General features: G+C 34.3%; 1 protein-coding gene and 3 pseudogenes across 1 annotated transcript; 1 reads left to right on the top strand and 3 right to left on the bottom strand.

The window, feature by feature from the left end:
* Positions 1-2,737: 2,737 nt before the first annotated feature.
* Positions 2,738-9,073, top strand: LOC108834743 (uncharacterized). The gene is made up of 16 exons (XM_056995593.1): positions 2,738-2,781; positions 2,871-2,957; positions 3,140-3,198; positions 3,290-3,367; positions 3,500-3,577; positions 3,671-3,850; positions 3,939-4,380; positions 4,484-5,415; positions 5,542-6,090; positions 6,397-6,981; positions 7,058-8,010; positions 8,125-8,131; positions 8,213-8,685; positions 8,794-8,798; positions 8,880-8,952; positions 9,062-9,073. The coding sequence occupies exons 1-16, from the start codon at positions 2,738-2,740 to the stop codon at positions 9,071-9,073; spliced, it is 4,557 nt and encodes a 1,518-aa protein (XP_056851573.1).
* Positions 9,074-11,862: 2,789 nt separating this feature from the next.
* LOC130500660 (pentatricopeptide repeat-containing protein At4g14190, chloroplastic-like) lies at positions 11,863-13,455 on the bottom strand (annotated as a pseudogene).
* A 2,144-nt stretch (positions 13,456-15,599) lies between these two features.
* Positions 15,600-17,192, bottom strand: LOC130500659 (pentatricopeptide repeat-containing protein At4g14190, chloroplastic-like; annotated as a pseudogene).
* Positions 17,193-19,334: 2,142 nt separating this feature from the next.
* Positions 19,335-21,764, bottom strand: LOC130500658 (pentatricopeptide repeat-containing protein At4g14190, chloroplastic-like; annotated as a pseudogene).
* Between the last annotated feature and the right edge of the window lie 642 nt (positions 21,765-22,406).

Raw genomic sequence — 22,406 nt, 5'->3', positions numbered from 1 at the left:
TGACTTATTTATTTCATATATGCTCTTATAAGTATGAAATTAGTTTATATGCTCGACCCTTGTGTAGATCATATTGAGCACAAAGAGGTTATAATATCCACTATATTTATTATCTGTTATTAAGTTTTATAAACTCCATGAATTTTCATATTGCTTTATTGTATACAGCGAAATGACAGTGATAACCGTGAAGAAATCCATATCTGAAATGATTGAATCAAATTCGGTAAATATTTCGTCATTTTGATAAATTGACAAAATGTATTTTTGTATAAGGCAAAAATAATTCTTAACGAAATTGTTTTTTAATATGATTTGCCTTTCAATGTTGGTTCATAGTCTGGAAAGTTTATGGTTGTTGCTAAAATCGAGGCCATTGATTTGGAGAAACCATGGTATTACACGGCCTGCAAAATTTGCACAAGAAAAATGGATAGACTGTCAAATTGTATTGAGGGAGTCAATCAAAATATTCACCAGAATCCTCAATACAATTGCAAAAGATGTGGAAAGGATTTTGACTATGGTATTAACTGGTAAGTTTATAGTTTTAAATCTTCATACTGGTATACTCTCAATTTGTTATAAGTTCATATACTAATTAGCTTTGATATCTTTAGTTACCACTTGGTTGTACGTGTTAGCGATGAATCAAATGTTGAAGCCAAGTTTGTGCTTTTCAACAATATCGCGGAGAAGCTAATTAGAAGACCTGTGTTTCAGTTGGTCGAAGAGGCTCCTCAGGTATTTGCTTAATTTTTAATAGGGGGATTAAAGAATATATTATTTTGATACTTTACATCGTAAATGAATACTTATGTTTTATAGGAAAATCCACATTTTGTACCACAATCTCTAACTGAATTGATTGGGAGGAAAATTCTATTTATGCTGACAATCGAATATAATGGTCAAAAAGAACAAAATTCAGCATATGTTGTTGATTCAGTTGTTGACAATGCAGAAATAATCGAACTCTTTCATCCACATGTAAGTTTTGTCTTTACTCTTATATAAACTATTTTTAGTATAGTTACATTTTCTAACAAAATTATTTATTTATGCAGCCACATGTTGTCATATTTCATGATTATGACTCCGATGACGAGTGAGTATTAAAAGAATCATTGCTAATACAAAATGAAGGAAGAAAGTTGAAGTCATTATGCACTTGAAAGTACAAGCGTTTACGCAATTACTCCCTCTGTTTTTAAATAATACATGTTTTGAGATTTTCACATTTTTTAATAAAACATATTAAAATTTAATTATTAGTGCATAGTTTTTTGTTATTTTATATTTCCTATATTTCTAATATAATAAAATTTCAAGAAATGCAATTAATGTTTTTGATATTCACAGATATTCATAATTAGTTGACAAAAATTACATTGAAAATATGAAAAATACATCTATTTGAAAAAAAAAAATTCAAAAACATACATCTTTAAAAAACAGAGGGAGTATTTGTTATTGGCATTATTTTAAACAATTTCATTATGTTTTCCATTATTTTCCTTGTGCGTTTTTGTTTTTTAACAATGAATAATAAATTGTTTTAATATAATTGGGTTATAAAACAACTACTATACCACTTTGGGAGATATCATACTACATTTAATCTTTAAATTTTTTTCAAAAGAATAACCCAATCAGTTGCAATTTAGATCCCAAAAATAATTTTATATCTAAGGTGAAAAAATATGGGGGTTCTATATATGGTAAACTTACAGAAATAATCATTTACAATAAATGTACACAGCTAACAACAGATGATTCGTCCAATCAAAAGAAATATCAACTGTTTTCCGAAAAATATCGTATTCACCTACGCAAGGAATATAAACACGGTAAGAAATTAATACCAACTTTAGAACTGGCAACAATTGATTTTGCATATATTTCAATTGATGGTAAAACTTAATGGTCTTCAATCTATCTTTATTATATTGATTAAATATGTCGTCTTCTGAATTCCATAGTCTTCATTTTCTGTCAAACTATATAAGTTTGTTGAAACCTTTTTTCTAACTGCATTCGGAAAATTCTATAGCTAGAGTCCTGTTCTTACAAAAGACACTAGCAATATCTAAAAAGTCTGACGTATGAAGAGAAGTAATCCACTGGGAACAGACAGTGGGAAGAAACCACCGAAGATTAAAAAAATTGGTATGTTTTCCTTAAAATAAATATAAATCTTTATGAATATATTATAATTTCGTACAACCGTGTATATATAACTGAGTATATGTAACCGATTCGTATTGAAAATTTATACAAAGAAAATAAAATTCTCTAAAACAAATATATTTCATAAGAATTTGGTCGACATTTTTAAGTGACACACTTTTAATAATGATTGTTTTTGCTGCCACACTTTGATAACATAGGTATCAATGACAAAGAGAATACTCCAAGGAGGAATGTAACACAAAAGTCATCCATCACAAACGTTTCACCAGAAACAACAATCAATCCTTTTAGAACCCCCTTTCATAATGTTACAAATCAAGTGTTTCGACCCATTAATCCACAGCCATCGGAGCCTAAACCTGGATTAACACAGCAAGCTAGAAAAGCGAGAAAGGAAATACTGAATAACAAAAGAACAATAGGCCTTACTACCACAAATAGAGGTTACTCTCTTCTCGATTTGATTTTGCGGACGTTGATTTTTGTTAATCTGCCAAAGAACAAAACATTTCTGACCATGATCTACGTTAAATTAAACAGTGACATGGATTTTCAAGCCAACAAAGCCATCAGTTGTACCAAATATCGGTAATACTTTCTTTTCCAGTGCTACTTATGCAAACATTTCTCGATATTGCATTTCTTATTTTCAAAGGTTATTGTACTTACGTCTGCAGGTTCCTGTACTTCAACCCAAACTTCACTAAATCTCTCAAATGGCAGTGGCTCTGTAACCAACATGGACCCATCGAGTATAGAAACCGGTAACTAATCACGGCCGATAACATAAGTTATTTTTGAAGTAGTATTATTTTAAATTAATAGTAAAGACAATAGTAATAATGTACTCTGATTGAGAGAAAGTTTCTTATAATAAAAAATGTTACCTTTTAGCTTCAATTCGTAATCAAAAATCTATTATCGGGAGTACCAACATTTGCTTCAGGAAACGTAAGATAATTGGATCACCTCCATCGGTGAATTCAAAAACTAAACAAAAGAAAGGTAACAACGGGTTTTATATAATAATGAAGTCATATATATTGTATGGTACTATATCTAAAGTGCGACTAAACTTATACTTTTCCAAAAACAGCAAGGCCAGGTTCGAACATTACAGGACCATCGAGTTCTGGTCTTCCACCATTGTTTGAAACAGATTCAAATCCTGAAGGTATTACTGACTCTGTTTTAATCCTAATAATATGATGATTCTCCAGCAATTTAAATGTTGTAGATGTTTACCAATATCAGGAAATTCTAACATACTTACATTCGTTTATATGTTTAAATCAATCTTTTCCAGCTACTCAGTGTCCAAACCAAAACAAAACAAATGAATTCATTCGTCCACCAAGGTTCATCGTACATGACCATCCTGAAGGTATAAAGTCTTTTCCATCTATATACTTAGACATTTATTTATATTCATTGATGATATTCGATTTTATATGTTGTGATTTACTTTTTCACGCAGCTTATAATAATCGATATGAAATGGAGAGTGAGTCTGAAAATGAAGATGAATATGACGACAATCAGACTTACAGTGGCTATCCTGGTGGAGAGTCTTTGATAAACCCATCACCACAACATATCCCACAACAAGAAAATCATACCGTTACTTCATCTATTACTATAGGGTTACAAAAAAACGGTGATGACTTCAAAATTGTACAATCTCTTGATAATAAATAACAATTTATTAGTTATTTTTTATCCTAATGAGAGCATTTTTTATATAGGTTATTACGACGAAGGGGATCCAGTTTGGAATTGTAGGTTTTGTCAAGCATACATGTGGTATGGTGAAAGAATTGGAAAACGCCGTCGTAGCAAGAAACCTGTCTTCTCAATGTGTTGTAAACATGGAAAAGTTGTGCTTCCTCGCCTCGCGAATCCTCCAATGGAGTTAATGTATTTGTTATGCAAAGGAGACGAATTAAGTAAACATTATCGAGAGTTTATCCGAGCTTACAATATGATGTTCTCTTTCACATCACTTGGGGGGAAGATAGATCATTCTATTAACAATGGTCGTGGACCATTTGTTTTTCGAATGTCCGGTGAGAACTATCATCGTATTGGTGATATAGTTCCCGAGCCTGGACAAGCTCCAAAATTCTCCCAGCTGTATATCATTGATACTTTAAATGAGATAAAAAATAGACTTGACGCTTATGCCGGGTAATTTTGTAGACTTTCTGAACTTATTATGACTATATTTTAGGAATTTGCAAGTTTGTCTACAATTTTTGAACTTATTTTTGATTCTTAATATACTGGACAGGTCGGACGGAGCTAGCGCTAAGAAACTAAGAGAACCACTTGTTCTTCTTCTGCAGAATATGTTAGATCAGTATAATCCTCATGTTAAGGCTTTTAGATCTGCAAGAGATAGGTTCGACGTGGAAGGATCAACAGGTTATAGGATGAGGTTGATTGAAAGTCGGCAATCTGATGGACGGACCCATAATCTGCCCACTGCAAATGAAGTTGCTGCTTTGATACCTGGAGATTTTGTTTTAAATATGGAGCCCCGAGATATTGTTCTAGAGAGTACAAGTGGAAAGTTGCAAAGGATAAGTGAATTACATCCGGCGTATTTGCCTCTGCAGTATCCACTATTGTTTCCATATGGAGAGGATGGTTTTCGATTAAATATTCCAATTGGTTTTGAAGACACGGCTGGGAGAAAACGCAAAAATGTAACTATGCGTGAATACTTTGCATTTCGCATTTTAGAGAGGAAGGGGGAAGCACCCACGATTACGAGATCCGGAAGATTGTTTCATCAGTTCCTTGTGGACGCCTACACAATGATAGAATCGAGTAGACTGCGTTACTTATGGCTGAATCAGAAAAAACTCCGGTCAGTTAGTTATGATGCAATCCAGAAGGTAGCTGCAAAAGGCGGAGCTAAGATGGCTGAGCAAGGGAGCCGAATTTTCATTCCAGCAACTTTCACCGGAGGAAAACGTTATATGAAGCAGCATTACTACGATGCCATGGCTTTGTGCAAGTACTATGGATTTCCAGATCTTTTCATCACTTTTACGTGCAATCCAAAATGGCCTGAAGTTACAAGGTATCTGAAAAAATATAACCTTACCGCCGAAGACAGACCTGAAATTTTGTGTAGAGTTTTCAAGATGAAACTCGATAATCTTATTGAGTTTTTGACAAACAAGGACGGCTCCTTATTTGGCCCAGTTTCTGCAGGTAAATCTCCTAACAAATTTGTAACATTAATGCCGGTTTTTTTTTATTTGTTTTTCAAGGAACTACTTTAGATAGTATTTTCATCAGTTAAAATGTCTGTTCTTGTTTTCTTTTCTGTTTTGTCAGTAATGTACACGATTGAGTTTCAGAAAAGAGGAATGCCACACGCTCATATTCTCGTCTTCATGCAAAATGGAGCCAAATTTCCAACAGCTGATCATATAGACACTATTATATCGGCTGAGATACCTGACAAGACGGTAGATCCAGACCTGTATGCAATCGTTGGGGATTGTATGATGCATGGTCCTTGCGGTCCAGCAAAGAAGGATAATGTATGTATGGTTAACGGTAAATGCTCTAAGATGTTTCCGAAACGACTGAACATCAGGACATCGATTGACGCAAATGGATTTCCAGCTTACATGCGTCGTATTGATGGTAGGTTCATTGAGAAAAATGGAATCAGATTAGACAATGGATATGTTGTACCTTACAATAGAAACCTCATGCTTAGATATCACGCGCATATGAATGTCGAGTGGTGCATCCAAACGCGTGCTGTTAAGTATCTTTTCAAATATATCCATAAGGGACCTGATTATGCTTCAGCTGCAATGGATAAAGAAGATGAAGATGGCGTCATCGACGAAATCAAAACATATTACGACTGCAGTTATTATATTTAATTTTGTTACTTAGTTTCTATGTGTGCATGAACCGAAAATAACTGCATAATCTATTAAAGTATATCCTTAGACAAATATATATACTATCGTATAGAATAGTAATAAAACATTGTTTTTACAATTAAATTATTACATTATTAAAAATTAAATACTACTTTCTTTTACATTTTAAGGTCTACGATTGTTGTTTCTAATTTATGTTTATCGTATTTCTATATTAGATATATAACTGCATGCGAGTCATCGTGGCGGGTTCTTGCTTTTCCTACACATTTTCGTACTACTTCTGTAGAGAAACTTGGATTTCATCTCCCTGATCAGGAGCTGGTGTTTTTTGATGAAGATGAACCTATTGAGAGTATCCTCAAGAAAAAATCTGTCAACCAATCCATGTTTCTGGCGTGGTTCATAGCAAATCAAAAATATCCAGAGGCAAGAGATTTGACATATGCCGAATTTCCAACAAAATTTGTTTGGAAAGCAAGTATGAGAGAATGGGTACCACGTAAACGAGGCTTTGCGATAGGGAGGATTGCACATATTAATCCAGCACAAGATGAGCTATATTTCTTAAGAGTAATGCTAAATTGGGTAAGAGGGCCGAAATCGTACGAGGATATAAGAACAGTTGATGGTGTTGTATATTCTACATACGAAGATGCTTGCTATGCTTTGGGTTTGATGGATGATGACAAGGAATACATAGAAGCTATCAAAGATTGTAGTGATAATAGTTCTGGCACGTATGCGAGGAAGCTTTTTTCGAGAATGTTGGTATCCAAAACATTATCTCAGCCTCACGTTGTGTGGGAAGCTACTTGGGAGTATCTAACCGACGATATTCTCTACAAGAAACGACGAGAAACTGGAAATCCCGGTGAGATTTTTTCTTATTAAACGAAATATGTTTTAAATCAGGTCTCTCTTATGTAATTAATTTTTCAAATTTTCAGAGTTGAACTTGACCATAGATCATATCAAAAACATTGCTCTAACCGAGATTGAAAATCATTTGCTTAGCAATGGTCGTAGCCTCCAGAAATGGCCCCTAATGCCAAAGCCAGATGATTTTGGTTGTTACAACGGCAATCGCCTTATAGATGATGAGCTTAAGTATGTTGTGGAAGATCAGCTAAAGGAAAATGAAAGACTTATGGCGATGATAACAGATGAGCAAAGAGGGGTTTACAACGAGATTTTGGATGCAGTTTTAAATGATAGCGGTGGAGTGTTCTTTCTTTATGGTTATGGAGGCACAGGTAAAACCTTCGTATATAGAGCACTCTCATCAGCAATCCGATCTAGACGTATGATTGTTCTAAATACCGCATCCAGTGGAATTGCTGCATTATTGTTGGAAGGAGGTAGAACCGCACATTCCAGGTTTGGTATTCCGATAGATGCCGACGAGTTTACTACTTGCAAGAAAATGGAGCCAGGATCAGATCGTGCAGAATTAGTTAAAGCAGCAAAGCTCATTGTATGGGATGAGGCGCCTATGATGAGCAGACACTGTTTCGAGACTTTGGATCGTTCTATGCGTGATATTATAAGATCTTCTGAAGACAAACCTTTTGGAGGTAAAGTAGTTGTTTTCGGTGGAGATTTCAGACAGATTTTACCGGTCATACCTGGAGGTGGTAGAGCAGAGACTGTTTTGCAAGCTCTTAATTCGTCATATCTTTGGGAGCACTGCAAAGTTCTGAAGCTAACAAAAAACATGAGATTGCTCGCTGGGCTTACTGATGATGCAGCAAAAGACCTTCAATCCTTCTCAAAATGGATTTTGGATGTTGGAGATGGAAAAATAAATTTGCCAAACGACGGTCAGGTTGACATTGACATCCCTTCTGATCTGTTGATCAAAAATATTGGAGAAGATCCGATTCAAACTATTGCAAAGGAGGTTTATGGACAAGCTTTTCAAACCTCAGAAGATAAGGATTTGTATAGACATCGAGCCATTCTCACACCCACAAATGATGAAGTTGATAAAATAAATGATTACATGCTTTCGCAGTTGTCAGGTAACATTTGATTCTGTTTACTCTTATGTTCGACTAACTTTTTACATTATTCTAGAGTAAAGGATTTACACTTGCTTTCAGGTGAATACAAGGTTTACCTTAGCTCTGACAGTATAATCCCATCCGATGTTGATGTAGAAGAAAATGTTACCTATCCAGCAGAGTTTTTGAACAGTGTTAGAGTGGCAGGAATGCCTAGACATAATTTGAAGCTGAAGGTTGGTGCTCCTATTATGTGTCTCCGTAATTTGGATTTGGTAGATGGCTTATGCAATGGTACTAGGCTAATTGTTACTCAGTTGCTCCCACATGTTATAGAAGGTAGAATTATAACTGGAAACAGTACTGCTGGAGACAAAGTCTGGATTCCTAGAATGTATGTCAGTCCACCTGACACAAAGTTTCCCTTCAGGATGCGTCGAAGACAGTTTCCCGTTACACTGGCTTTCGCGATGACCATCAACAAAAGTCAAGGTCAAACACTAGAAAGTGTTGGTTTGTTTTTGCCTAGGCCAGTGTTCTCACATGGTCAGCTCTACGTTGCACTTTCAAGAGTTAAGTCGAGATCTGGATTAAAAATCCTAATAACTGGTAAAGAAAGGAAGGCCGAGAGAAAAACATTGAATGTTGTCTACAAACAAGTTTTTCAAAATATTCCGTAGGAAGGGTACGTGATTGTTACCAGTTTTTTCCAATATCTTTTTAAAAATATATAAATTGTTACAATTGTTTTTTTTTGTATTGGCAGATGGGTGGTGATGACTACGAAGATCGATACTATTTCATTCTCGGAAAAAAGTGTTCTCACTATTTTGATCATGGTATGTTAATTTAATATTGTGCCCGGAGAAGATAAAATTTACAAATTTGTAAATCTTTCAAATTATACAAAAATACCCGTCCAATTTCTTACAAAATGATTTTTTTCAGGTCTCTCCTTGAAGTTGTTTTCTTTATCGAGAATTGTACTGAATACTTTATACAATTTATGGATAATATTTTCAAATTTATTATCTTCTCTTTTAATGTGTCTACATACATTTTACGCCTAAAATTCATGCATACAAAAATTTTCACCTAAAAAACTCATCATAGCATATATATCATCCAATTCTAATTACTGATAATGTAAAATATGTAGTCATCTCTAAATATATACTATTAATTATCGATTTCGAAATAAAAAATTGATGCCTAAACAAAATATTTTTTCCGAACATTGCAATTATACATATACACAATAACAACCTCTTGAGGCCCAAGTTACTTTGTTCCATCTCCTCCTTTTAAAATATTGACTACCATCATATGCACTCAGCCTAATGCTTTATTCCAAAATAGGTGGTCTTATGATATATAATCCGTTACTTCCAACCCCGAGCAGTATTTTGACCATATTTTGAAATTGTACATTGCCCGCACAGGGTGCGGGCCGGTCACCTAGTATGAAATTTATTCAACAACGACTTTTATGCTCAATCTTCTAATAATTAGCAAAAACTCACGGATATAGGATAATAACAAAGAACATACAATGAACCTTCTATAAATTAAAAATGTTGCGACCAAAACTATATTTTTTATTAATTTATAGAGATTATTAATTTTTCGATATATTAATTGAATTAAAAACTCAATTTAGAACTACAAAATTATATTAATTTATAGAGATTTTAGTGTATATTAATTTATCGAGTATTAATTTAAAGAGGTTATACTGTATATATAACCAAACTACCGAACCTGAAAATAAATATAAAACAATATCATTTAACAAATATAAAAGACGCTCAGTGAAAATATACAGTAATATAATTATATACATCACATAGCCCCATAAAATATAATCAATATAGTATTAATTATTCTAACATAATTAGATATACATAAATATAATAGTGATAGTTAAAAAAAAAATAACAAAATTTTACATCCAAAATATTGTTAGGTTAAAATGTATTCTTCACATATTGTGATGTAAAGAAATGTATATTAATTTATACTCATTATTAAGATTTAATACATGGTATATACAGAAAAAATATAAAAATGAGTAAGAAACTCCTAAGATTTTTTTCCTGCGATCTACTCATTGATTCAAATTAATACATGACTCTACGCAAACAGTAATAATATATATGTATAACATGGTTTATTTAGTCACCGCATACAATGTATGTAAAGTTTCATATATAAGAATATATATTAAACCTATAATATAATTATTTAAAATTTACATCCCGCCCGTAGGGCGGGTCGGCCCTAGTATATATATATAAAGAAGAACAAACGATGGTGGAAGGGCAGACGACATGCAAGAGGACGCCTAGCTCAGGGGCAAGAGCTTGTATGAAGGATGATAATTGCCGGTTTTGCGTCGTAGTCTAGAAAGCAATACGTGGTACTTGCGATTATAAATTCCCTAGGCGCCAGTGTTTCTGCCACTTTCCATGTTAATCAACAGCGCCGTGCAAAGACATTTTTATGCCCTATGCCAAATAAGTATTATATAACAATATTTTATTAAATTGTTTTTGATAAATAATATTAAATAATTTTTAAAAAAACTTGTATAGAATTAAAATAAATGTTGACTATTTATGTTTTAAGCATAAATATAAAGCTATACATACAAAATAGTTTTTTTAATATAAACTATTTTATATATAGCTGTAAAGTAGGCTTTAATGAACAAATAAAGAGAAAGAGATAGTTAAAAAGAAAAAATAAGGGTAAAAAAGAAAATGACACTGTATAAAATTACATATACATTCAAACAAGGCAGAAAAAAAATCAATGTGAATATGCTTATAATTAATTTACTTTTAAAATTATTTTTAGTTATAACTATGCCCAATTGATATAGCTAGGCTCAAATAAAAATGCTTATCAAAGAAGTTTATTTTCAGATAAACCAAACTTGTAAAATAATTTATGTGTAATTATTGCCTGTAAATTTTCTAATATTTTTTATTTTGACATAAACGAATGTTCATATCTGCCTTACTATCCACGGCAATGTTAATCAACCCAAAATTTTTGATTTGGTGTTAATGCATTTATGTTAACTTTTATGTACGATATAAAATTATTTCATCATGACAATGGGACGAGCACTACACGTGGCATCTGATGCATCAATATTACTGGGTGCATCATGCTTCTTTCTTTCATATCAACATTTTTCTTTCCATTTCTTTCCCATTCTAAACTTTGAACCAACTATTACAGAGACAGATTCACTAACGGTTGTGCTAAGCCAGACAAGGACAACCTCGTCGTCCTACTCTAAACAGAATAAACTCTTAATCCGCACCATTTTTCTCGAACTCTTTTTGGTTTGAATTTTGTGGCTCTTCTCATATATGTGGATCTCTGTTTATGGCCAATATGTTCACCAACATTATTGAGGCATATGAAACATTGTATCATGCGACAATGCAAGCCTCTCAATTACTTTTATCTTTCACAAATAAATTTATTGTGCAATCTATACATTGAAATTAACATACTAAGAGCATCATTATTCCAAGGTTCTTACTCAAAAGTTCTTAAAAACATATATATGTATGTATATATTATATATGCGTATATAATGCAGGGTTCTTAGCTTTTCCAAAATTCCAACCGAAAAGTTCTTAAATAAGAAACTTTCGGTTGGGTTTTTCCATAAAGCTAAGAACCGTACATTATATACGCATATATAATATATACATACACATATATGTTTTTTAAGTTTCAGTTTTCTGATTCTTAACCACAACTTCTAATAGATACTGATAACTCCATGTCTTTGTATCGTGCTACATCACTTCATTGCAGTTTCTAAGAAACTGGCCTTCCCCAAAAGCAGCATGAACCAAAGGGTCAGTCTTCATTTCTACAGGCTTATCAAGAAACCCATTCTTTTTCCAGTTCATAAAAACTGCAGTACCCTCGAACCCAGCTACGCTCAAGTCGACGACAATTGTTACAGTCACAAGATCAATTTTCACACGTCTCTTCCCTATCTCAAATAGTAACAGTTCAATGCTCTTAAAATCCCCCATCTTCAAGTAAGCTAAAAGAACAATATTAGCAAAAGTTGTACTCCAAGGAATTCTCGCTTCGTTCATCTCTTTTTCAAGGTAATCCAAAACATTCCGACTCACAAGATATGCTTGACATAGACCCCTCAGACACCAAGCCAGATCGCTCCTCCGAATGCCACATCACAAATCATCGAACCTCGAGAACATGAGTTTATCAATGTAATCACACGTTAACCTCCTAACTAACTCCTCATCCAAACAAATCCCAAACATCAGAATCTTGTCATACGTTTCCTCCATCTTCTCCAACACCCCAAACTCTGCATAAGCTCCAAGCATCGACACCAAAGTAACAAGGTCCAGAGTCATCTTCCTCGACATCAAGCTCTGATACATCCTCTCCAACCTCTTAAGAACCCTCCTCGAGCGAACTCGCACACGAGTAGATTATAAGTAATGTGGTCACGAGCACAACCCTCGGCTTCCATTCTCTTGACGCACGAAACAATCTCACCGTACCGTTGCCACTTACCGTACCCTTCAATCAGCCTGTCGTATGTCTCGGTTTCCGGTAACACACCGTTCTCTTTCATCTGATTCAAGTATAACATTGCTTCCTCGAACTTGCCATTGTCAGCGTAACCGTGGATGATAGACTTGTAGATTCTTAAAGACGGGTTTATCTCATAATCATTAATCATTGATGGTAAAGCTAAAACCTCTTCGTTCATCGATCTTTCCGCACATAGAAGCCTTAAGATCTTCTCGTAGTTAGTCTCGTTGATTCGTGAAGGGTCTAGCCTTTCCACGCATCGATCACCTTAGATTACATTAGAAAATAGAGGTTCTTGATTTTCTTGAATATATATAGGAAGATAAAGTTTTCAAAAATTTTACAGGAAGAATCTCGTGGAGTCTTGAGGAGCGACGGAGGAACCGAATCATGGCGAAGAATTGGTCTTTTCTCCAGTATCCATCCTCTTGAAGCAGCTCTAGAAGCCAAGAACAAGGATGGCTGAGTCTTCGCGGTAGTGAATTGAGAACCGGTGGTGGTGGTTGTCGGAGAGAAGAAAGGTGGGTTGTGTCGAGTCTTCTTCGGTGGAACAATCGAGAGACAGCAGCGACAAGCAGCGGAGGGAAATGATATTAGGTTTAGAGGTAAAGGAAGTGAGAAACCTTGCGTTCGAGTTCCCTAGCGGAGGAGGTAGCTTGTGGAGAAACTGCATTAATAAACATATGTTGAGATATATTAGAACTACTAGTTCTACTTGTTGGAATTACGATATTGTCCATTTTAAGTTTAAAAGGAAAATTCCGCATAGATTTACTTTTTTTTTTCTTTTCAGAAAGTTTTATCCTAATTAGAGTTAGACTTCCTTTTATATATTAGACTTTATTTTGTTTAATTTTCGATGTGTGACTTAAATTGATCTTTCACTAGTGATAAAACTTTCTATCTTAAGGATGGAGATACCATGTGAGTTTCAGCAGCTGCGGGTAGATGATTGTTTTTAGGAAGTAGTGTCCAATCAAAAACAAGATTTTATCTCTTGGTTAGCCTTTTCTCGTCTATTTTACCCACTTGAAGTTTAAGAATGCCTCTAATTACCTAAATCATAGATATGTGTTTCAATTCTTGTGGTTAAACTTTATTGTAGGATGAAAAGTAAAAGACTAAACTAGCCATCATGTTATTATAAATAGAAAATAATCTTAGGCTCAGTTCCTCATACAATACGCATAACATACCTTCAAATTAAAAAAAAAAGTAAAAAGTAAAAAGTAAAACATAGCATGGCTAAGTTTGCTTCCATCATCACCTTCCTCTTCGTTGTTCTAATTATCTTTTCTGCTTTTGGTAAGTATTGACATTATTAAAAAAAAAGTATTGACATTATTATATACATAGCAAATTATATTATTTATTAAATTTCAGATTTTTTGATAATCAACCCTGACATATTTATGCATATATATATATAAAGAAGAACAAACGATGGTGGAAGGGCAGAAGACATGCAAGAGGACGCCTAGCTCAGGGGCAAGAGCTTGTATGAGGGATTTTAATTGCCGGTTTTGCATCGAAGTCGAGAAAGCAATACGTGGTACTTGCGATTATAAATTCCCTAGGCGCCAGTGTTTCTGCCACTTTCCATGTTAATCAACAGCGCCGTGCAAAGACATTTTTATGCCCTATGCCAAATAAGTATTATATAACAATATTTTATTAAATTGTTTTTGATAAATAATATTAAATAATTTTTAAAAAAACTTGTATAGAATTAAAATAAATGTTGACTATTTATGTTTTAAGCATAAATATAAAGCTATACATACAAAATAGTTTTTTTAATATAAACTATTTTATATATAGCTGTAAAGTAGGCTTTAATGAATAAATAAAGAGAAAGAGATAGTTAAAAAGAAAAAATAAGGGTAAAAAAGAAAATGACACTGTATAAAATTACATATACATTCAAACAAGGCAGAAAAAAAATCAATGTGAATATGCTTATAATTAATTTACTTTTAAAATTATTTTTAGTTATAACTATGCCCAATTGATATAGCTAGGCTCAAATAAAAATGCTTATCAAAGAAGTTTATTTTCAGATAAACCAAACTTGTAAAATAATTTATGTGTAATTATTGCCTGTAAATTTTCTAATATTTTTTTATTTTGACATAAACGAATGTTCATATCTGCCTTACTATCCACGGCAATGTTAATCAACCCAAAATTTTTGATTTGGTGTTAATGCATTTATGTTAACTTTTATGTACGATATAAAATTATTTCATCATGACAATGGGACGAGCACTACACGTGGCATCTGATGCATCAATATTACTGGGTGCATCATGCTTCTTTCTTTCATATCAACATTTTTCTTTCCATTTCTTTCCCATTCTAAACTTTGAACCAACTATTACAGAGACAGATTCACTAACGGTTGTGCTAAGCCAGACCAAGGACAACCTCGTCGTCCTACTCTAAACAGAATAAACTCTTAATCCGCACCATTTTTCTCGAACTCTTTTTGGTTTGAATTTTGTGGCTCTTCTCATATATGTGGATCTCTGTTTATGGCCAATATGTTCACCAACATTATTGAGGCATATGAAACATTGTATCATGCGACAATGCAAGCCTCTCAATTACTTTTATCTTTCACAAATAAAGTTATTGTGCAATCTATACATTGAAATTAACATACTAAGAGCATCATTATTCCAAGGTTCTTACTCAAAAGTTCTTAAAAACATATATATGTATGTATATATTATATATGCGTATATAATGCAGGGTTCTTAGCTTTTCCAAAATTCCAACCGAAAAGTTCTTAAATAAGAAACTTTCGGTTGGGTTTTTCCATAAAGCTAAGAACCGTACATTATATACGCATATATAATATATACATACACATATATGTTTTTTAAGTTTCAGTTTTCTGATTCTTAACCACAACTTCTAATAGATACTGATAACTCCATGTCTTTGTATCGTGCTACATCACTTCATTGCAGTTTCTAAGAAACTGGCCTTCCCCAAAAGCAGCATGAACCAAAGGGTCAGTCTTCATTTCTACAGGCTTATCAAGAAACCCATTCTTTTTCCAGTTCATAAAAACTGCAGTACCCTCGAACCCAGCTACGCTCAAGTCGACGACAATTGTTACAGTCACAAGATCAATTTTCACACGTCTCTTCCCTATCTCAAATAGTAACAGTTCAATGCTCTTAAAATCCCCCATCTTCAAGTAAGCTAAAAGAACAATATTAGCAAAAGTTGTACTCCAAGGAATTCTCGCTTCGTTCATCTCTTTTTCAAGGTAATCCAAAACATTCCGACTCACAAGATATGCTTGACATAGACCCCTCAGACACCAAGCCAGATCGCTCCTCCGAATGCCACATCACAAATCATCGAACCTCGAGAACATGAGTTTATCAATGTAATCACACGTTAACCTCCTAACTAACTCCTCATCCAAACAAATCCCAAACATCAGAATCTTGTCATACGTCTCCTCCATCTTCTCCAACACCCCAAACTCTGCATAAGCTCCAAGCATCGACACCAAAGTAACAAGGTCCAGAGTCATCTTCCTCGACATCAAGCTCTGATACATCCTCTCCAACCTCTTAAGAACCCTCCTCGAGCGAACTCGCACACGAGTAGATTATAAGTAACGTGGTCACGAGCACAACCCTCGGCTTCCATTCTCTTGACGCACGAAACAATCTCACCGTACCGTTGCCACTTACCGTACCCTTCAATCAGCCTGTCGTATGTCTCGGTTTCCGGTAACACACCGTTCTCTTTCATCTGATTCAAGTATAACATTGCTTCCTCGAACTTGCCATTGTCAGCGTAACCGTGGATGATAGACTTGTAGATTCTTAAAGACGGGTTTATCTCATAATCATTAATCATTGATGGTAAAGCTAAAACCTCTTCGTTCATCGATCTTTCCGCACATAGAAGCCTTAAGATCTTCTCGTAGTTAGTCTCGTTGATTCGTGAAGGGTCTAGCCTTTCCACGCATCGATCACCTTAGATTACATTAGAAAATAGAGGTTCTTGATTTTCTTGAATATATATAGGAAGATAAAGTTTTCAAAAATTTTACAGGAAGAATCTCGTGGAGTCTTGAGGAGCGACGGAGGAACCGAATCATGGCGAAGAATTGGTCTTTTCTCCAGTATCCATCCTCTTGAAGCAGCTCTAGAAGCCAAGAACAAGGATGGCTGAGTCTTTGCGGTAGTGAATTGAGAACCGGTGGTGGTGGTTGTCGGAGAGAAGAAAGGTGGGTTGTGTCGAGTCTTCTTCGGTGGAACAATCGAGAGACAGCAGCGACAAGCAGCGGAGGGAAATGATATTAGGTTTAGAGGTAAAGGAAGTGAGAAACCTTGCGTTCGAGTTCCCTAGCGGAGGAGGTAGCTTGTGGAGAAACTGCATTAATAAACATATGTTGAGATATATTAGAACTACTAGTTCTACTTGTTGGAATTACGATATTGTCCATTTTAAGTTTAAAAGGAAAATTCCGCATAGATTTACTTTTTTTTTCTTTTCAGAAAGTTTTATCCTAATTAGAGTTAGACTTCCTTTTATATATTAGACTTTATTTTGTTTAATTTTCGATGTGTGACTTAAATTGATCTTTCACTAGTGATAAAACTTTCTATCTTAAGGATGGAGATACCATGTGAGTTTCAGCAGCTGCGGGTAGATGATTGTTTTTAGGAAGTAGTGTCCAATCAAAAACAAGATTTTATCTCTTGGTTAGCCTTTTCTCGTCTATTTTACCCACTTGAAGTTTAAGAATGCCTCTAATTACCTAAATCATAGATATGTGTTTCAATTCTTGTGGTTAAACTTTATTGTAGGATGAAAAGTAAAAGACTAAACTAGCCATCATGTTATTATAAATAGAAAATAATCTTAGGCTCAGTTCCTCATACAATACGCATAACATACCTTCAAATTAAAAAAAAAAGTAAAAAGTAAAAAGTAAAACATAGCATGGCTAAGTTTGCTTCCATCATCACCTTCCTCTTCGTTGTTCTAATTATCTTTTCTGCTTTTGGTAAGTATTGACATTATTAAAAAAAAAGTATTGACATTATTATATACATAGCAAATTATATTATTTATTAAATTTCAGATTTTTTGATAATCAACCCTGACATATTTATGCATATATATATATAAAGAAGAACAAACGATGGTGGAAGGGCAGAAGACATGCAAGAGGACGCCTAGCTCAGGGGCAAGAGCTTGTATGAGGGATTTTAATTGCCGGTTTTGCATCGAAGTCGAGAAAGCAATACGTGGTACTTGCGATTATAAATTCCCTAGGCGCCAGTGTTTCTGCCACTTTCCATGTTAATCAACAGCGCCGTGCAAAGACATTTTTATGCCCTATGCCAAATAAGTATTATATAACAATATTTTATTAAATTGTTTTTGATAAATAATATTAAATAATTTTTAAAAAAACTTGTATAGAATTAAAATAAATGTTGACTATTTATGTTTTAAGCATAAATATAAAGCTATACATACAAAATAGTTTTTTTAATATAAACTATTTTATATATAGCTGTAAAGTAGGCTTTAATGAATAAATAAAGAGAAAGAGATAGTTAAAAAGAAAAAATAAGGGTAAAAAAGAAAATGACACTGTATAAAATTACATATACATTCAAACAAGGCAGAAAAAAAATCAATGTGAATATGCTTATAATTAATTTACTTTTAAAATTATTTTTAGTTATAACTATGCCCAATTGATATAGCTAGGCTCAAATAAAAATGCTTATCAAAGAAGTTTATTTTCAGATAAACCAAACTTGTAAAATAATTTATGTGTAATTATTGCCTGTAAATTTTCTAATATTTTTTATTTTGACATAAACGAATGTTCATATCTGCCTTACTATCCACGGCAATGTTAATCAACCCAAAATTTTTGATTTGGTGTTAATGCATTTATGTTAACTTTTATGTACGATATAAAATTATTTCATCATGACAATGGGACGAGCACTACACGTGGCATCTGATGCATCAATATTACTGGGTGCATCATGCTTCTTTCTTTCATATCAACATTTTTCTTTCCATTTCTTTCCCATTCTAAACTTTGAACCAACTATTACAGAGACAGATTCACTAACGGTTGTGCTAAGCCATACCAAGGACAACCTCGTCGTCCTACTCTAAACAGAATAAACTCTTAATCCGCACCATTTTTCTCGAACTCTTTTTGGTTTGAATTTTGTGGCTCTTCTCATATATGTGGATCTCTGTTTATGGCCAATATGTTCACCAACATTATTGAGGCATATGAAACATTGTATCATGCGACAATGCAAGCCTCTCAATTACTTTTATCTTTCACAAATAAAGTTATTGTGCAATCTATACATTGAAATTAACATACTAAGAGCATCATTATTCCAAGGTTCTTACTCAAAAGTTCTTAAAAACATATATATGTATGTATATATTATATATGCGTATATAATGCAGGGTTCTTAGCTTTACCAAAATTCCAACCGAAAAGTTCTTAAATAAGAAACTTTCGGTTGGGTTTTTCCATAAAGCTAAGAACCGTACATTATATACACATATATAATATATACATACACATATATGTTTTTTAAGTTTCAGTTTTCTGATTCTTAACCACAACTTCTAATAGATACTGATAACTCCATGTCTTTGTATCGTGCTACATCACTTCATTGCAGTTTCTAAGAAACTGGCCTTCCCCAAAAGCAGCATGAACCAAAGGGTCAGTCTTCATTTCTACAGGCTTATCAAGAAACCCATTCTTTTTCCAGTTCATAAAAACTGCAGTACCCTCGAACCCAGCTACGCTCAAGTCGACGACAATTGTTACAGTCACAAGATCAATTTTCACACGTCTCTTCCCTATCTCAAATAGTAACAGTTCAATGCTCTTAAAATCCCCCATCTTCAAGTAAGCTAAAAGAACAATATTAGCAAAAGTTGTACTCCAAGGAATTCTCGCTTCGTTCATCTCTTTTTCAAGGTAATCCAAAACATTCCGACTCACAAGATATGCTTGACATAGACCCCTCAGACACCAAGCCAGATCGCTCCTCCGAATGCCACATCACAAATCATCGAACCTCGAGAACATGAGTTTATCAATGTAATCACACGTTAACCTCCTAACTAACTCCTCATCCAAACAAATCCCAAACATCAGAATCTTGTCATACGTCTCCTCCATCTTCTCCAACACCCCAAACTCTGCATAAGCTCCAAGCATCGACACCAAAGTAACAAGGTCCAGAGTCATCTTCCTCGACATCAAGCTCTGATACATCCTCTCCAACCTCTTAAGCAACCCTCCTCGAGCGAACTCGCACACGAGTAGATTATAAGTAACGTGGTCACGAGCACAACCCTCGGCTTCCATTCTCTTGACGCACGAAACAATCTCACCGTACAGTTGCCACTTACCGTACCCTTCAATCAGCCTGTCGTATGTCTCGGTTTCCGGTAACACACCGTTCTCTTTCATCTGATTCAAGTATAACATTGCTTCCTCGAACTTGCCATTGTCAGCGTAACCGTGGATGATAGACTTGCAGATTCTTAAAGACGGGTTTATCTCATAATCATTAATCATTGATGGTAAAGCTAAAACCTCTTCGTTCATCGATCTTTCCGCACATAGAAGCCTTAAGATCTTCTCGTAGTTAGTCTCGTTGATTCGTGAAGGGTCTAGCCTTTCCACGGATCGATCACCTTAGATTACATTAGAAAATAGAGGTTCTTGATTTTCTTGAATATATATAGGAAGATAAAGTTTTCAAAAATTTTACAGGAAGAATCTCGTGGAGTCTTGAGGAGCGACGGAGGAACCGAATCATGGCGAACAATTGGTCTTTTCTCCAGTATCCATCCTCTTGAAGCAGCTCTAGAAGCCAAGAACAAGGATGGCTGAGTCTTCGCGGTAGTGAATTGAGAACCGGTGGTGGTGGTTGTCGGAGAGAAGAAAGGTGGGTTGTGTCGAGTCTTCTTCGGTGGAACAATCGAGAGACAGCGGCGACAAGCAGCGGAGGGAAATGATATTAGGTTTAGAGGTAAAGGAAGTGAGAAACCTTGCGTTCGAGTTCCCTAGCGGAGGAGGTAGCTTGTGGAGAAACTGCATTAATAAACATATGTTGAGATATATTAGAACTACTAGTTCTACTTGTTGGAATTACGATATTGTCCATTTTAAGTTTAAAAGGAAAATTCCGCATAGATTTACTTTTTGTTTTCTTTTCAGAAAGTTTTATCCTAATTAGAGTTAGACTTCTTTTTATATGTTAGACTTTATTTTGTTTAATTTCCGATGTGTGACTTAAATTGATCTTTCACCAGTGATAAAACTTTCTATCTTAGGGATGGAGATACCATGTGAGTTTCAGCAGCTGCGGGTAGATGATTGTTTTTAGGAAGTAGTGTCCAATCACAAACAAGATTTTATCTCTTGGTTAGCCTTTTCTCGTCTATTTTACCCACTTGAAGTTTAAGAATGCCTCTAATTACCTAAATAATAGATATGTGTTTCAATTCTTGTGGTTAAACTTTATTGTATGATGAAAAGTAAAAGACTAAACTAGCCATCATGTTATTATAAATAGAAAATCATCTTAGGCTCAGTTCCTCATACAATACGCATAACATACCTTCAAATTAAAAAAAAAGTAAAAAGTAAAAAGTAAAACATAGCATGGCTAAGTTTGCTTCCATCATCACCTTGAGGAGCGACGGAGGAACCGAATCATAACGAAGAATTGGTCTTTTCTCCAGTATCCATCCTCTTGAAGCAGCTCTAGAAGCCAAGAACAAGGATGGCTGAGTCTTCGCGGTAGTGAATTGAGAACCGGTGGTGGTGGTTGTCGGAGAGAAGAAAGGTGGGTTGTGTCGAGTCTTCTTCGGTGGAACAATCGAGAGACAGCGGCGACAAGCAGCGGAGGGAAATGATATTAGGTTTAGAGGTAAAGGAAGTGAGAAACCTTGCGTTCGAGTTCCCTAACGGAGGAGGTAGCTTGTGGAGAAACTGCATTAATAAACATATATTGAGATATATTAAAACTACTAGTTCTACTTGTTGGAATTACGATATTGTTCATTTTAAATTTAAAAGGAAAATTCCGCATAGATTTACTTTTTGTTTTCTTTTCAGAAAGCTTTATCCTAATTAGAGTTAGACTTCTTTTTATATATTAGACTTTCTTTTGTTTAATTTTCGATGTGTGACTTAAATTGATCTTTCACTAGTGATAAAACTTTCTATCTTAAGGATGGAGATACCATATGAGTTTCAGCAGCAGCGGGTAGATGATTGTTTTTAGGAAGTAGTGTCCAATCACAAACAAGATTTTATCTCTTGGTTAGCCTTTTCTCGTCTAAACTAGCCATCATGTCATTATAAATACAAAATCATCTTAGGCTCAGTTCCTCATACAATACACATAACATACCTTCAAATTAAAAAAAAAAAGTAAAAAGTAGAACATAGCATGGCTAAGTTTGCTTCCATCATCACCTTCCTCTTCGTTGTTCTAGTTATCTTTTCTGCTTTTGGTAAGTATTGACATTATTAAAAAAAAAGTATTGACATTATTATATACATAGCAAGTTATATTATTTATTAAATTTCAGATTATTTGATAATCAACCCTGACTTATTTATGCATGTATATAT

The sequence above is a fragment of the Raphanus sativus genome, unplaced genomic scaffold (genome assembly GCF_000801105.2).
Source record: "Raphanus sativus cultivar WK10039 unplaced genomic scaffold, ASM80110v3 Scaffold0008, whole genome shotgun sequence".
In the NCBI taxonomy this organism is placed as follows: Eukaryota; Viridiplantae; Streptophyta; class Magnoliopsida; order Brassicales; family Brassicaceae; genus Raphanus; species Raphanus sativus.
This window is presented reverse-complemented; position numbering and strand designations above follow the sequence as displayed.

Excerpts from the sequence above, each read along its gene's own strand:
- LOC108834743 (XM_056995593.1), top strand. The coding sequence starts at position 2,738 with ATGGATTTTCAAGCCAACAAAGCCATCAGTTGTACCAAATATCG. Across the intron at positions 3,368-3,499 it reads AACAGATTCAAATCCTGAAG|CTACTCAGTGTCCAAACCAA; the intron begins GTATTACTGACT and ends AATCTTTTCCAG. Across the intron at positions 6,091-6,396 it reads CAAAACATATTACGACTGCA|AGAAACTTGGATTTCATCTC; the intron begins GTTATTATATTT and ends CTACTTCTGTAG.